At 41.4% G+C, this 14,660-nt stretch overlaps 1 protein-coding gene across 1 annotated transcript; it reads right to left on the bottom strand.

Annotated features, from left to right (window-relative positions):
- Positions 1–1,332: 1,332 nt before the first annotated feature.
- Positions 1,333–2,640, bottom strand: LOC311233297 (claudin-4-like). Its single transcript, XM_084320242.1, has one exon. The coding sequence runs from the start codon at positions 2,396–2,398 to the stop codon at positions 1,760–1,762; it is 639 nt and encodes a 212-aa protein (XP_084176368.1). The 5' UTR covers positions 2,399–2,640; the 3' UTR covers positions 1,333–1,759.
- Between the last annotated feature and the right edge of the window lie 12,020 nt (positions 2,641–14,660).

Raw genomic sequence — 14,660 nt, 5'->3', positions numbered from 1 at the left:
GACAGTGGGTCACAGCAGCTGTAACAATAATTTGAATGGATAGAAAATGCAGACAACAGAGAGCAATATTTTCTTGATGGTGATGGCACAAATATTTTGTTCTGCCTGGAAATCTGGTGAGGTTAAATATTCAGGAGGCAGCATGGTGATGTCAAAATCATCACAATACTTAGGTGAATTTATCTTTTGTCCCACCCATAATTATTAGTACAACTACAACTACAACTAGTACAACTACAAGATATTCTGAAACACAGAAATCACAATAGAAAAACTGTGCACCTATATAAGAAAATGTCTAATTTATGTGCAGTGCTAGAGTATAGGTAAAACACTGGAAACACATATTACTGTTCCACACCTACCTCAATTTTTATGTTACAATTGTAATTTGTTTTTGTTGTTGATGTGATTAGTGATGTTTTATATCACATTTTCAGAATGTCTTTTACAATAATATACAATACAATTTACCTCAATGCTGAAAGATACTGTTATTGTATTAATAATTATACTATTTATTTTCCCTGTTTGAGGCTATGTTTTATAGAACATTCTCTTTGTGGCCATATGTGGCTGCCAAGTGCTTATAAATGTATTATGAATATAATCTAACAATAAATAATGTGTTTATGATGCTATTAACACTTATATGGTCGACTCTAATACATAATAATGTTAATAAGCATGAACTGCTAATCTCCATTAAGGACTTCCATTAAATAAGCTGGACAGCCTTTATATTCATTATTTTCAAATTAAAGTAATGGACATATTACCGGGCATTTAAGTATTCACTCTAAACTCCCTGGAAGAAGAGATCTTGTATCTCAATGGGACATTCCTGGATAAATAAAGGATAAAAAAAAAAAAAAAAAAAAAACCAATAACACGACTGACTATAGGTCAACCATTTGAGTAGCCTACTTATTCAAATACTTCCTTCTATTTGTCATTTGAGCTCACAGTTTGAACAAAGACCGGTTTCAAACCATCAGTCTCCTTTGCTCTGCCACACCTAGACCTGATCTACAAGAAGTAGAAAAAAAGAATAGACCTTTCTCAGATGGTTTCAATGGTTAACAGCTTTGTTCAACTTGGCCATGCACTTCTTCGAATTTGACTACAGGGAAATGACAAATGGTGGTTTGATATCCATGCAAAGTAACTGTTTGAAAACTTTTATATTACTATGAGATAAAAGGTAGAAAAAGGTCAAATTAAAATCCATAGGGTGTCTTTTGACCCAATTGTGTGTAATAAGAGAATAAAAAAAAACACAAGGACAAATCATTTTGTGTTGAATGTATAAACAAAATGCAATGACGGCACTCAGATTTGTAAACAAAATATTTATTAATAGTCTTACTGGCACTTAAAACATATAAATGGTTAATAAAAATAGCATATATGAACATGCTAAAAAGTTGACATATTTTCAAAATGAGAATGAAAAGCTTACACTACTAAAATAAAGAAAAGTTTAGTAGAACATACAATCATACAACAGGCATACATAAACACTCAAGTGCCACGAGTTCAAATCCTTCTTCAGGTGTGCATGGTTCTTCCCTCCTGCATTTCTTCTTTCATAACCTCCCATGAGCAGTAAAACCCAGGGTGTCTCATCGCTCAGCAGTCAAAAGTCCTAAAACATCAACATACAACCCAGTAGCACCAGTACACATCTGTCCCGATAAAAGCTGCTGTACTTTAGCTATGTACAAGACAGATAATCAATATCTAATCCCTTCTCATCTCAAACATAGTCTTTTCCAGATACTGCAGAGGCATCAGACCTGGCAGCCTTGTATCTAGCCGTGTAGGAGCCTTCATTTTTAGGACAGTTGCTGCAAAGCAGGCCTCCTCCGATCAGCAAGAGGGCGGCAGCCCCCCAGCCAATGTAGAGAGCAGCCCCCAGCTCTCTTTTCTGGGCGCCGACTAAAAGCGGATTATAGAAGTCCCGGATGATGCTATGGGCCGTCCAGCAGACCGGGACCAGGCACAGAATCCCTGTTGCGATGAACATCACGCCAGATGCAACACCCACCTTGGACTTAGACGTCTCGTCCTCCACACAGTTGGTGCATTTCCCCCCAGCCACGGCAAGCAAGATAGCAAAGATGCCCACCACGATAGAGATGACGGTGAGGGCGCGGGCGGCCTGGAGGTCAGAGCTGAGGGCCAGCATGGAATCGTAGACCTTACACTGCATCTGGCCCGTGCTCTGCACCACACAGTTCATCCAGATGCCTTCCCAGGTGATCTGCGAGGTGACAATGTTGCTGCCAATGAAGGCAGTCACCCTCCACATGGGGACAGCGCAGACTATAATGGCACCAATCCATCCTAGAATACCCAGGGCTATGCCCAGCATTTGCAACCCAGCAGACACCATTTTGGATCAGTTGTTGACGGTGATCGGGTTGAGCTGCTTGTTTGAAACTCGTTCTCTCGTATCTGTCAGGCTTGGGAAGGCTCGCTGAACACTGTCTTGGATCTCCTTGTGTTGTCTCTCAGAGTGACGTAGACCTGTGTTTTTTGTTTAGATCTTTCCTGTTCTTCTCCCTCTGGTTAGTAATATGAATGTAGTAAGTATGTCTGTGTGTCTGAGCCAGTCATCCAAATGTGAGAGAGATAACAGGAGAGCAGGTACATAATATGTTCTCCTCTTCAAAAGGGGAGGAAACACCAGGATACCATCCCTACCTGCTCTTCAGGTCCTCCCCCATCCACCCACCTCTCTACCCCCATCTCTCTCTCTCTCTCTCTCTCTCTCTCTCTCTCTCTCTCTCTCTCTCTCTCTCTCTCTCTCTCTCTCTCCTCCCCCAGCCTACCTGGTCGTTGTTTAACAATGGGAAATGGGATATTTCTTTGTCCATTGCAGCATTATACAAAATGGTTGAGTAAAACGTTGTTGTATATTCATTTTCTTTGTTGTTAATGTTCAGGAATGTGGCTTCAATGAAAGATGACTGATGACGTTTTTGTTTATTCCCCCCCCCCCCCCCCCCCCCCCCCACCCTCGCTCTCCAGTTTCACATCAAGTGGTAAGGTGGGGTGGCTCTCTGAGTGACGGTGTGACTCACTCTCTTTCAAATGGCAGTCCTGACAAAAAACCTGGACTCACCAAATATGGTCACACTGGCTTTATATAATATGTCCTTTGTTGTGAACGCCACTTACTATAACTTGTGAGGAATTTTGGTAATGGGTGTCAGGATTGTGTAATACAGTGTTTTTTTCCCTCTACATTTATTCAGCCATTGTTAGCCACCACAACAAGAACATTAGTCACCACTGCTACAAAATAATTACAGAGGAAACCATGTCACACACACTCTCTCTTTCTCTCTCTCTCTCTCTCTCTCTCTCTCTCCACCGCTCTCAAAGAGCACCTACGGGAGGCTGCAATTCGAAACTGGCCCCGATAAATGTCCAATCCCCCACCCAACCCCCTCCAATGTACAGTTTCTTCCCCCTCGAATGTATATATTTTCTTTTAGGATCTCTGTCTCTAAAACAGTACTGTATATTTGTATATCTTGTATGTCATAAATGTCTGGATGTAACAGTACTGTATATCTGTATGTCGTGTATGTCATAAATGTCATGATGAATTGAAAATGGGGGACCCTGATGTAAACAAGACGAAAGTCTTTCTTTGGTCTGCATCCCTTTAACAATTGTGCGTATTGAGCCGTACTGTATTGCACCCATTCTGCAATCTGTTAATAAAGTTTTCAATCAACCAATCAATCAATAAATCAATCAATCAATCATTGCCAAAATGCCTCAACTTTACACAGCCTTGCAATGCTTTTCATTGCTAAAAGCGACAACTGTCTATACTTTTTGCTGTGATGTGATGGCTTAAACCTAATGTTAGAGCCATTTCTAGAAAGCTCTTATAATTTTCTATTGTTGAAATTATTTCAATGTAAATAGTTTGGCAGCACCCAGTGTTTTAGTTTTTTTGGTGCTGAACCAAGTGCACAGCATCACTTGACCTCGTGTCTCAGAAAGCTCTTAAGCAGGTGTGCTGAGGGGACTGTAGAAGACGCCACGAGGACACAGTCTTCAACCATATTGCGTATTTGGTTACTTTGTTAGGTTCTTTTGTTAGGTTATTTTGTTTACCCTTACCCTTAGCCGCCAGAGGTGTACCCTTCCTGCTGACTTGTAGTACACAATTTGTAAGTCGCGTTGGATAAAAGCATCAGCTAAATGACTAAATGTAAAATGTAAATGTATATGTAGGCCTACTATCAGTACTGCCCGGCAAAGGCTAGGGCAAACCACAATAACTAAGTTACTGCTATTGGCCTTGGTAGAGAAACATTGCCATTTGCAATACTATGCACAATCATGTTTGTTTTGTGGTTTTTGTACTATGTGAATACAGTCACAGGAAACGTTGTGAAACCCACTGAGCAAAAACATTTATGTAATAAATATCAAAACATATAGGGGTGTTTATTGTTACAGTTAAAAAAAATGCTGAGTGCTTATTCTCATTGAATAGGAAACCGTGCAACAACGGTGCCTTGGGGCTATGTTCCCTTAGAAACCATTCCCTCGGCATATGTGTGTGTGTGTCTGTATTGTCAACACTGTTCAAAGAGGCCATTCGGTTTTGTGTGTGTAGATCTAAATGTATATGTTCAAATTCCATGTATGTATTTTTTGTGTACATTTTAAGAGTAATGTCTGTAAAATATGTACGTCCCATTGTTTCAGCACCTATAGGAAGGAACCTCACCTTGTGATGCAGAAATTAAATGATGAACGCTAAAGCAAAAGAACATGATGAGACATGATCTCAAGTAAGTATGTGAAGCTCTATGTTGAAGAGGAGGGAAACGCTGAAGAGAGAAAAGGCAGAAAATTTAATGAAAAGAAAATGAAAGAACGAGGGAATGGGTCAGAACCTTGAGAAGAGACACCTCCGTGCTAAACTGTAGACTGATTGTGAGCAGAGAACAGACTCTGGTTTGTTGTTCAGGGTTAGTTCTCACAAGAAGAAGGACTTGCACAGGGTCATTACTGAGATATTTGTGTGGGGAGGAGGAAAGAGAGGTCAGTGGAAGTAAAAGCGATATGATATATCTGATAGGTCTGAGTTTAGCAATTTCTAAAGATGAACCTCCCACCCTTGTAACCCTGACATGAAACGTTCAAGTCACTGAAGTTCAGCTCCACTGTCTGCGATTCTCAAATATGCCCTGAGGGAGGCAGTAAAGTGTCTTCCTCCATGTGTGTGTGTGTGTGTGTGTGAGTGTGTGTGTGTGTGTGAGTGTGTGTGTGTGTGTGTGTGTGTGTGTGTGTGTGTGTGTGTGTGTGTGTGTGTGTGTGTGTGTGTGTGTGTGTGTGTGTGTGTGTGTGTGTGTGTGTGTGTGTGTGTGTGTGTGTGTGTGTGTGTGTGTATGTGTGTGTGCGTGTGTGCGTGCGTGCGTGCGTCTGCTGTCCGCTGTGTCTGCTGACCTCCCAACGAAGTGTGAATTAATTTAGTTTCACTGCACTAAACAGAAGTGTGGTTTTAAGGAAGTATGTTGGCTAATTTATACTTACAGGCACCCAGGGATTGAGGTGCTACCAAAATTAGAGCTCTGTCTCTCATTCCATCCATTTAAAGACCGAATCGGCAATCTAAACATTGGGTAGCCCCACTACCAAGAGCGCAGGCATGCGTTCATTCAGCGTTCATTCAGCGTTTTCATTCAGCGTTTTTTTTTTTTTTTTATAAAAAAGCTGTAGATGTGTTGATTCAGTTTGGCACCACATACTTATGTGAATCTGGCTTTTCTACTCTAGCATACCTGAAAAACAAATACAGAAACAGACTAAATGCTCAGCATGACCTCAGAATAGAACTTTCAAAAACCAAGCCCAGAATAGAATAAACTTCAACCAGCCACATACCTCTCATTAGATTTCATTGTGTGTGATGACCCTCCCCCGACCAAGGTACCCATGTACATGTCAAAATACTTCCCAAAGGTCAGTGAATACCACGATCAGAACACCAGAGGGAGCTCAACAAATCATGTCAAACCCAGATTCGGCTCAAACAAAGGACTAAACACGTTTTGCAATTATGCCACATCAATGTGGAACGCCCTACCCAAAGCTGTAAAGGAATGTGAATCACTACCCACTTTAAAAACCACTCTCAAAGAACACCTACAGGAGACTGCAATTCGAAACTGGCCCCTGTAAATGTCCTAACCCAACCCCCTCCAATGTACAGTAATTTACCTAGTATGGTTGTCAATATTCCAATGTACAGTTTTGCTTGTTTGTACAGTGTCCCCCCCCCAACCCCCTCCAATGTACAGTAAATTATCTAGTATGGTTGTCAATATTCCAATGTACAGTTTTGCTTGTACAGTTGTACAGTGTTTCCCCCCCCAACCCCTCCTACCCAACCCCCCCCCCCCCCCACCCACCCAACCTCCTCCAATGTACAGTTTTTACGTCAAATGTATATACTCCCTTTTCTGGACTCTTTTTGTATCACAAACAGTACTGTATTTGCAAATCTGGTCTGTCATAAATGTATAGATGTAGCAGTACTGTCTATCTGTATGTCATATATGTCCTGATGAATTGAAAATGGGGGACCCTGATGTAAACAAGACGAAAGTCTTTCTCTGGTCTACATCCCCTTAACAATTGTGTGTATTGAGCTGTACTGTATTGTACCCATTCTGCAATCTGTTAATAAAGTTTTCAATCAATCAATCAATCAATCAATCAAACTGTGTTGTCTTCCTCTGCTCAGGCTGGCAGAGCAGAGCTGGGGAAGGCTTGTCAGCTACCGTACTTTTCGCACTATAAGCCGCACCTGACTATAAGCCGCAGCAGCTAAATTGAATGATGTGTACATATATAAGCCGCACTGGACTATAAGCCGCAGGTGTTTTAATGTTTAATTACCATATGTTATTGGTAATATGTTATACGCTATTCTTGTGTGTTAACACCTCGCTAAGTGCACCCGCACAGACCACACCCAGCTTCTCGTTTGTAGTCTTTCCACCAGCATTGGGACACAATACTGTCGGACAAATAACAAGAATTAACTCATTTACAAGTTGTATTAAGTTGAGCAAATAAGGGAACAGATAAATAACATTTCAATGCATTAAAAAAAGCAAGATTTTTACATTTTCGGGTTTGGTCCACATATAAGCCGCACCGTTATATAAGCCGCAGGGTCGAAAAATGGGGAAAAAAGCCGCGGCTTATAGTCCGAAAAGTACGGTAATTGGGGCACACCTGGGCCGGGGTGTCCCAGGCAGGATATCAGAGAGAGGCTGCCTCTGGTTCTCTGGCGAACTCCCCATTTTGTTTTTGGTTCTTTGTTTGTCTGGTTGTTGTTGGTTATTTGGTTCTTTGGTTGTTAAATTTTGGTTATTTGTTTTGGTTGCTTTTCTTTGCTTTTACACCTACACATTCATGCTACACATACACTCATCCACACACTGCTGAAACACTGGTACTCATATATATTGGCTGCTCTTTTAGTTAATTAAATAAATCTTTTGTTATTTCTTAAATTGTGCCTGTGTCTCCCTCTTCTTGTTGCAAGCTTGAGCCAGTTCGTAACAGTGCCATAGATGAAATATTGTCCCTTCTAGCATGATGTTAGGTCAGTAGAATTTTTAAATAAGTCGGTAAAAATTAATCAGAATGTTGCTCAATGTTGGGGTTTAAGGTTGAGGGACTGAGGGAGGGGGTAAGAAATGGAGAGTTGAAAAAGGGGTGAGAAATAGAAAGGAGAGTAGAACATGTTTGTTAATTTAAAAGTGTTACAAAATTGTATGTACATATGTTATGAGGTGGTGAGCAACTTAACATTACACTCTGATTATTGCTGTGATGTACTTTTATAATTGAATAAATACATTTGAAATTCATGGTTTGTTGTGTTCTTTATCAGTAGTTTATAAATGTATCTTATGGTAATTCATGATGTATTTTTGTAAGTTTGGGTCCCGGGGAAACACCAAATTTCTCTTTTGGGTCTCGAGCTGAAAAAGTTTGGGAACCCCTGCTCTAGTTGATTGACTGAGATTGGTTTAGGTTGGTAATGTTTGTTAAACACAGTAAAACAGATCTATATTCAGATTTACAATGGGTTTAGAAAGTTACAAATTACATATTTTCCATCTGCAGATCAAACTCTTCATGAATGTACGGTATGTGAATATACCCCACATTGATATGAAAAAAAAAATATATATATTATAGACATAAGATATGGTAAATGGACTGCATTTATATAGAGCTTTATCCAAAACGCTTTACAATTTGTTCCTCACATTTGACCAATTCACTCACACATTCACACACCGACGGCGGAGGCAACCATGCAAGGTGCCAACCTGCTCATCGGGAGCAGTTAGGGGTTAAGTGTCTTGCTCAAGGACACTGACCGGGAACAGCGGGAATCGAACCGGGAACCTCCACATTACCAGACGACCACTCTTCCTCCACTGTCGCCCCTCATGATAGATAATGTGTGTGTACTGCACTCACAATAGCCATGCAGTTCATATGTATGCACAACCACGCATTACAACACACAACGTAGACACCCAGGGGAGTCAGTGGTGGTGGCCGGGGGGGGTGGAGGGAGGGGTCTTAGTGGTGGAGGAGGATCCCCTGGGTGGGTGGTTCTGAAAGTGTGTCATCGGTCAGTGTTCAAAGAGCTTTTAACTGCAGTTTTAATGTCCCCATAAATCTCTTGGAACCATTAAATTCATGGGGCCTCAGCCTATTTGAACGGGCCTCCATCACTGAGTTTCTCTGGAATCCTCTTACAGCACAACAGCGTCACCAGCTCTACTGACCCACTACTGGTTGCTCATAACAACAATGGGTGTCCTTTGAAATGAGCTTGTCAAATCAGATGTAGTGTGTGATTGGTTAAAAAAAGAAAAGAAAAAAAAGAGTAAAGGATTGGTTCCATTTTGTCAACCAAGCTCACAGATAATGGTAACGTCTGTGCTGCTCCCAATACTATCTCAAGCAGTTCTCTGTGAGGGTAATAATTGAACCCTTGCACTGAAGAAAAGGCATTGTATACACATGTATTGTGTGAAGTTCCAGGAGGAAGAGGTGAGGACCACCTTCAAGAGGCTAAAGAAAAATAAAGCAGCAGGCCCAGATAACATCAGCCCATCTGTCCTCCATCACTGTGCTGCAGAACTGGCTCCCGTCTTCACCAACATTTTTAACACCTCCCTCCATAATTGTTCAGTCCCCCAGTGTTTCAAACAGTCCACCATCATCCTGTGCCAAAATCCAACAATACCAATTGCCCTCACATCCGTAGCAATGAAATCATTTGAACGCATCATTCTCACCCACCTCAAAACCATGCAGCACCACCCCCCTCATGGACCCAAATCAATTTGCCTACAGAACCAACAGGTCTGTGGAAGACACAGCCAACACAGCCACCCCATCACCTGCTGCAACACCTGGAAACCCACAACTCCTACGCCCGCATTCTGGTCATGGACTTCAGTTCCGCATTCAACACAATCATCCCAGCCAAACTCATCAATAAACTACTGGACATGAACATTGACCCCTGCATCTGTCACTGGATCCACAGCTTCCTCTCTAACAGACAACAGAAGGTCAAAATAAACAACATCACATCCCACCCTCTATATCTCAGCACAGGAGCTCCCCAAGGCTGCGTCCTTTCACCCTGGCTTTTTTCCCTATACACCAACCTGCTCATATCCCTCCACAACTCCGTCAAAATCTACAAATATGCAGACGACACAACCATTATAGGCCTCATCACAGACAACAATGAAACAGAATACCGTACACAGATCAACCATACAGTCACCTGGTGCACAGACAATAACCTCCTCCTCAACTCATCAAAAACCCAAGAACTCATCATCGACTTCAGACGCCAGCCAAACCCCAAAACCCCCATATCCATCTCCGGCAAACACATTATCACCACAGACTCCTTCAAATTTCTTGGCACCCACATAAGCAACAACCTCAAATGGAAAACCAACACAGACCACATCCACAAAAAAGCCAATCAAAGACTCTTCCTCCGCCAGCTCAAAAAATACAGAATCAGAAAACATCTCCTGCTCCGTTTTTACCAGGTCATCATTCAAAGCATCCTCACCTTCTCCATAACAGTTTGGTACAGCAGTCTGGACATTCACTCCAAAAACAAACTGCAAAAAATAATCAATAAATCCTCCAAAATAATCCGCACCCCCCCTCCCATCACTCGAATCACTCCACCACCAAAGCACAATAAGAAGAGCAAGAAAAATTATCTCTGACCCCACTCACCCAGCAGTGCACACCATATCTTCCAGCTGCTGCCCTCCGGGAGACGCTACAGATCCCTGACCACCAAAACATCCCGCTTTAAAAACAGCTTCTTCCCCACTGCCATACGGACACTGAACTCCCTGTAGCAACCCCCCCTACCTCTGTTGCTATGGACATGGACATAAACTGTGATATTGTGGTATTTGTAATTATGTATTTATGTATTTAACTGCATGTAGTATGTATGTATTGTAAGTGATGTTATATGTTCTATGTTGGAACAATGCTGTAACTGCACTGAACAAATTCCACCAGCCTGGCTGGGTGGTCATTAAAGAATCTAATCTAATCTAAGTTCATCTAAATCGATTGGTGTGTGAATGTGATATATCACAAAAAACTACTCAACCTTGACCGTCTTTAACTATGAGTGAACATAACACTCTAAGTTAGATAATAAAGTTTGAAAACATTGTTCCTCTGAAAACTTAAAACGGACTTATATGGTTCTTTGTCTGAGGTACTCAATTGACCATATTCACAAGGTGGCAATTCTGCTCTTACTGTATGCCATGCTCAGGTTGGGTTCCTTTCCACTCTGTTCCCACCTTGGTGCAAAATGACCACCATGTATGGTCAACTGATTGCAATTGATTGGTCTTTGTATTCAACCAACAGTCACACAGCCAAGGATCAGTGATTTGGGCAACACACCAATAAGCAGAACTACTAACTTCCTCAGGAAGTGTTGTCATGCTACGTTTGCCTTTATATTCCTGGAAGAATGCAGAGCACTGCGTTCACCACATTGTCATGCAGTTTGATTAAAAAGAATGCAGAAGGACTGTACCTCATACTAATACAGTCAGGAATGTGTAAGCAGTAGCACAGTGGAATAACTGGTTGGAACCAGTTTGCGTCATTATAAATCCCCTATACAGTGTACAGAAGAGGTGGTCCTGTGTAACACACGTGACCTTTGGAATACTATCCCCACACACATCATGTTTGATTCGATAATAGGTAATTAATTTGTGTGTGTGGTCTCTCTCCCTCGCTGCAAAGGATGTGCTTTGCACTCTCACACATCCAGGAAAGCACACAAGCAAACAATTGGAGCACAGACAGCCAAGATAATCCCTCTGCCAACTGAAACTCGTTAATCAACTCCTGTGAGAGATAGGCCTGTCTGGTGTTCAGTGAAACTCCCTACGCTAGCATCTAGACTGTATTTCATGCAGTGCTATAGTGATGTTAAAGTCTCCCTACAGACAAAAGGCTGTGTTCGTATTAGGCTACCATAGCGTGGACCTCAACGTCCTAGATAGATTATTTTAAATCACTTATGGGAAGTGTGTTCTCTCTTTCTCTGTTTATGGTTTAGGTACATGTTGAGAAATCAGAATGAAGGGGTTTGGGCTTCTGTGGTTCAGTTTGATCATGTGTGGGCTTTTTTTTATACCCTAAACCTCTTGCTGAAAATGCCCAGTGACAATATGATTAGAGACTGTGGAATACTCCAAATCAAGTCAATCCTTTATTTATTTATTAAAGGAACACAGCAACATTATGGGAAATGTGCTTAGGCCTACTGTAAAGTTTTGGAATAAAGGATCCAACACATTGATTCCAGTTTGACTGTTTACTGAACGTTTCCAAGCGTACAGATACATTCCTGCTGTTATGGCTAGAACTAGCACAATACGACCTCGCCCGCTGCTTCTCTGTATCACCTAACAAGATAACCAGAGTGTCTTGCTCTTGAGGAGTAAAACATAGAGCGCCCTCTGTAGGTCAGAACTAAACATGACCAACTCACTGAACATTATGAACATAATGTCGACTCTGTGAACCATGGACACTTACCATCATAAGATACATACCAATCCCCTCCATGTGTGTTCAGTAGAAAGCTAGTCTACTTGAGCACAATGGAAGTGGATACGGATCAGCCAGCCTATCTTAAAACTCCGGGACAGGTGTTTTTGGCCAACAGTTATAGACTAGCTATGTCCGCTTCCATTAATTTGTGCTAAGCTAGGCTAGCTTGCAGCCGGATATACTGAACGCACAGGAAAGGAAATTCGTACTGCATGTAAAATGTTCATTACATTTTCTTTTAGCTTTTTTACCACTCGAAAACACAGAGTTGGGCCGAACAAGAGACAACAGCGATGAATCAAACACAGTAAAATAGCTCATAAGAGCTATTCTGGTCGGGCATGACCAGTACAATGAGATCTTAATTTAAAAGGATACAGTATCATCTCATTTCTAGAGCATAAATTGAATGACACACATGTAAAACAATGCCCAAAGTTACCTTTACTTGAAGAAATGTTTTTGTTTGTTGCTGTTTTCTTTTGTCCCCCATGTTTAAACACAGTGCAGCACTCAATGCCACAAGGTACCTTCCTTCCATAGTGCAGCTCTGAACTACATAAACATTGTATTTGATCATGTTGGCTATCAGATAAGAGTTTCAGATAAGAGAGATAAGTTTCCTTCCTCAAACCCAAAGCATTCTAGAAGTATGATCATTTATTCAAGTGTTATCTTATTGTGGTTATATCATTATATCAGTGGTTTAGACATTGTCGAGTAGATGTGTGAGACTAATATTGAAGTGTGATAATACTATGATAAAGTGATCACTGGGCCAAAATTTATTAATACACACACACACACACACACACACACACACACACACACACACACACACACACACACACACACACACACACACACACACACACACACACACAGTTGATGCACAAATACATACAGACACGCAAACACTGTTTGAATAAGAAACGACATTGGCTAATTTACCAGGTCAGTCCATCTCAAGTCAAGTCCCAATTTACAGTGATCAGGTGATTCAGGTCAAGTCACAAGTCTGAAACTTTGGGTTTAGAGTCCTAAACAAGTCTCTGTGTTCTTTACCAAATTTAATGGCATTACATTTCTGTATGTTCACGTTTATTTATCTAAAGAAATTTAAGATTATTACTTTAATGGGATTTCATTTCTGTACGTTCACATTTAGCTTAGTGGCGCAGTGGGCAAGGCGCTCACCACTAACGCAGGAGATGCTGGGTTCGAGCCCAGCTCTCTGCATTGCTTCCGGCTTGGCTGGTCGTTCATACTAATACAATTGGCAGTATTAGGGGGTGGGAAAGCCGGTGGGTGGGGATCGGACGTTGTGGACAGCGACTCCTACAGGTCGGTTGGTGCGCCTGTACAGCAGAATCAGGAAGCAACGGGGGCGGCGTGAGCCTCCCACGCGTTACTCCTCGCCGCTGAGAGATTGCGCTGTACAGGTGAAAAGATGCGACGGCTGCCTCCTCGTGTACCGGAGGGGACACGTGATGCAAGGCTTCGTCCACATTGCAGCCGGCCTGTGGGAGGCATGGTCTAACAACGTTCGAGACAGGGGAGGGTAGAATTGGATAATATGAAATTGGGATGGGAGAAAAATAGAAAATGGGGAGAAAAAGTAGATAAAAAAAAATGAAAATGTATAAGATTATTACTTTAATGGCATAACAAATTAAAATCAACCAGCATAGAGGTGGGAGTAAGTCACATTTGCAAGTCTCAAGTGTTACATTATACGTTTAGAGTTGAGTCCTAAATTACTGTGTTTAGAATAAAGCAAGTCAAGGCGAGTCCCTGCTAAAAGTCCAGCAAGTCAATCAAATCATTGATCAGAGCAAGAAATGTACAAGTCAAGTTATCTAACATAGCTTAAACGTACTGTTAGCTTACTAACGTTTAGCCAACCATGAGTAAATTAGCTAAAATTAAACATTAGCATACCTGTCTTTGTGGGTTTTGTAGTGACAGATTAAGTTGGAGGGCTGTGGTGGTTGCGTCACTAGTTTTTGAGCCTACTGCTGTTCTCCTCTTGCTACCGACCACAACATAAGTAAATCTAAACTTTATTCGTTTCTGGACTCCCTCCATGATAGCTGTCTCTTGCATTGGCCACTGGCCAGTCTGCTGTTAAACCGGTAGCTAGGCTAGGTTGCCAGGTTTACTGACTCGATTCCCCCACCTCTGAATAGAGCAATAGTAGTAGTACATTAAACATAAATAATGAATTCTTTATAAAAAAATTAATTGTATTACTTTTCCAAATTAACTTTAGAACTCCAATATATATAAAATATAAATAAAAATAATCATGAAATGAGATGCCTTGTCACTAACGCAACTCTTATAATAACTTGAATTCAGTTCAGTTCATGAAACACACACCTGTGTCAAAGTCCAGTTGCAAGGAGTTTTCCTTCATATTGTCAAGAGTCTGAAATGTCTGACTTCAG

This window comes from Notolepis coatsorum (assembly GCF_963971535.1).
Source record: "Notolepis coatsorum genome assembly, chromosome: 8".
NCBI classification, from domain to species: domain Eukaryota; kingdom Metazoa; phylum Chordata; class Actinopteri; order Aulopiformes; family Paralepididae; genus Notolepis; species Notolepis coatsorum.
The sequence above is the reverse complement of the archived record's forward strand: the minus strand, read 5'-3'. Positions and strand labels throughout refer to the sequence as shown.

Excerpts from the sequence above, each read along its gene's own strand:
- LOC311233297 (XM_084320242.1), bottom strand. The coding sequence starts at position 2,398 with ATGGTGTCTGCTGGGTTGCAAATGCTGGGCATAGCCCTGGGTATTCTA.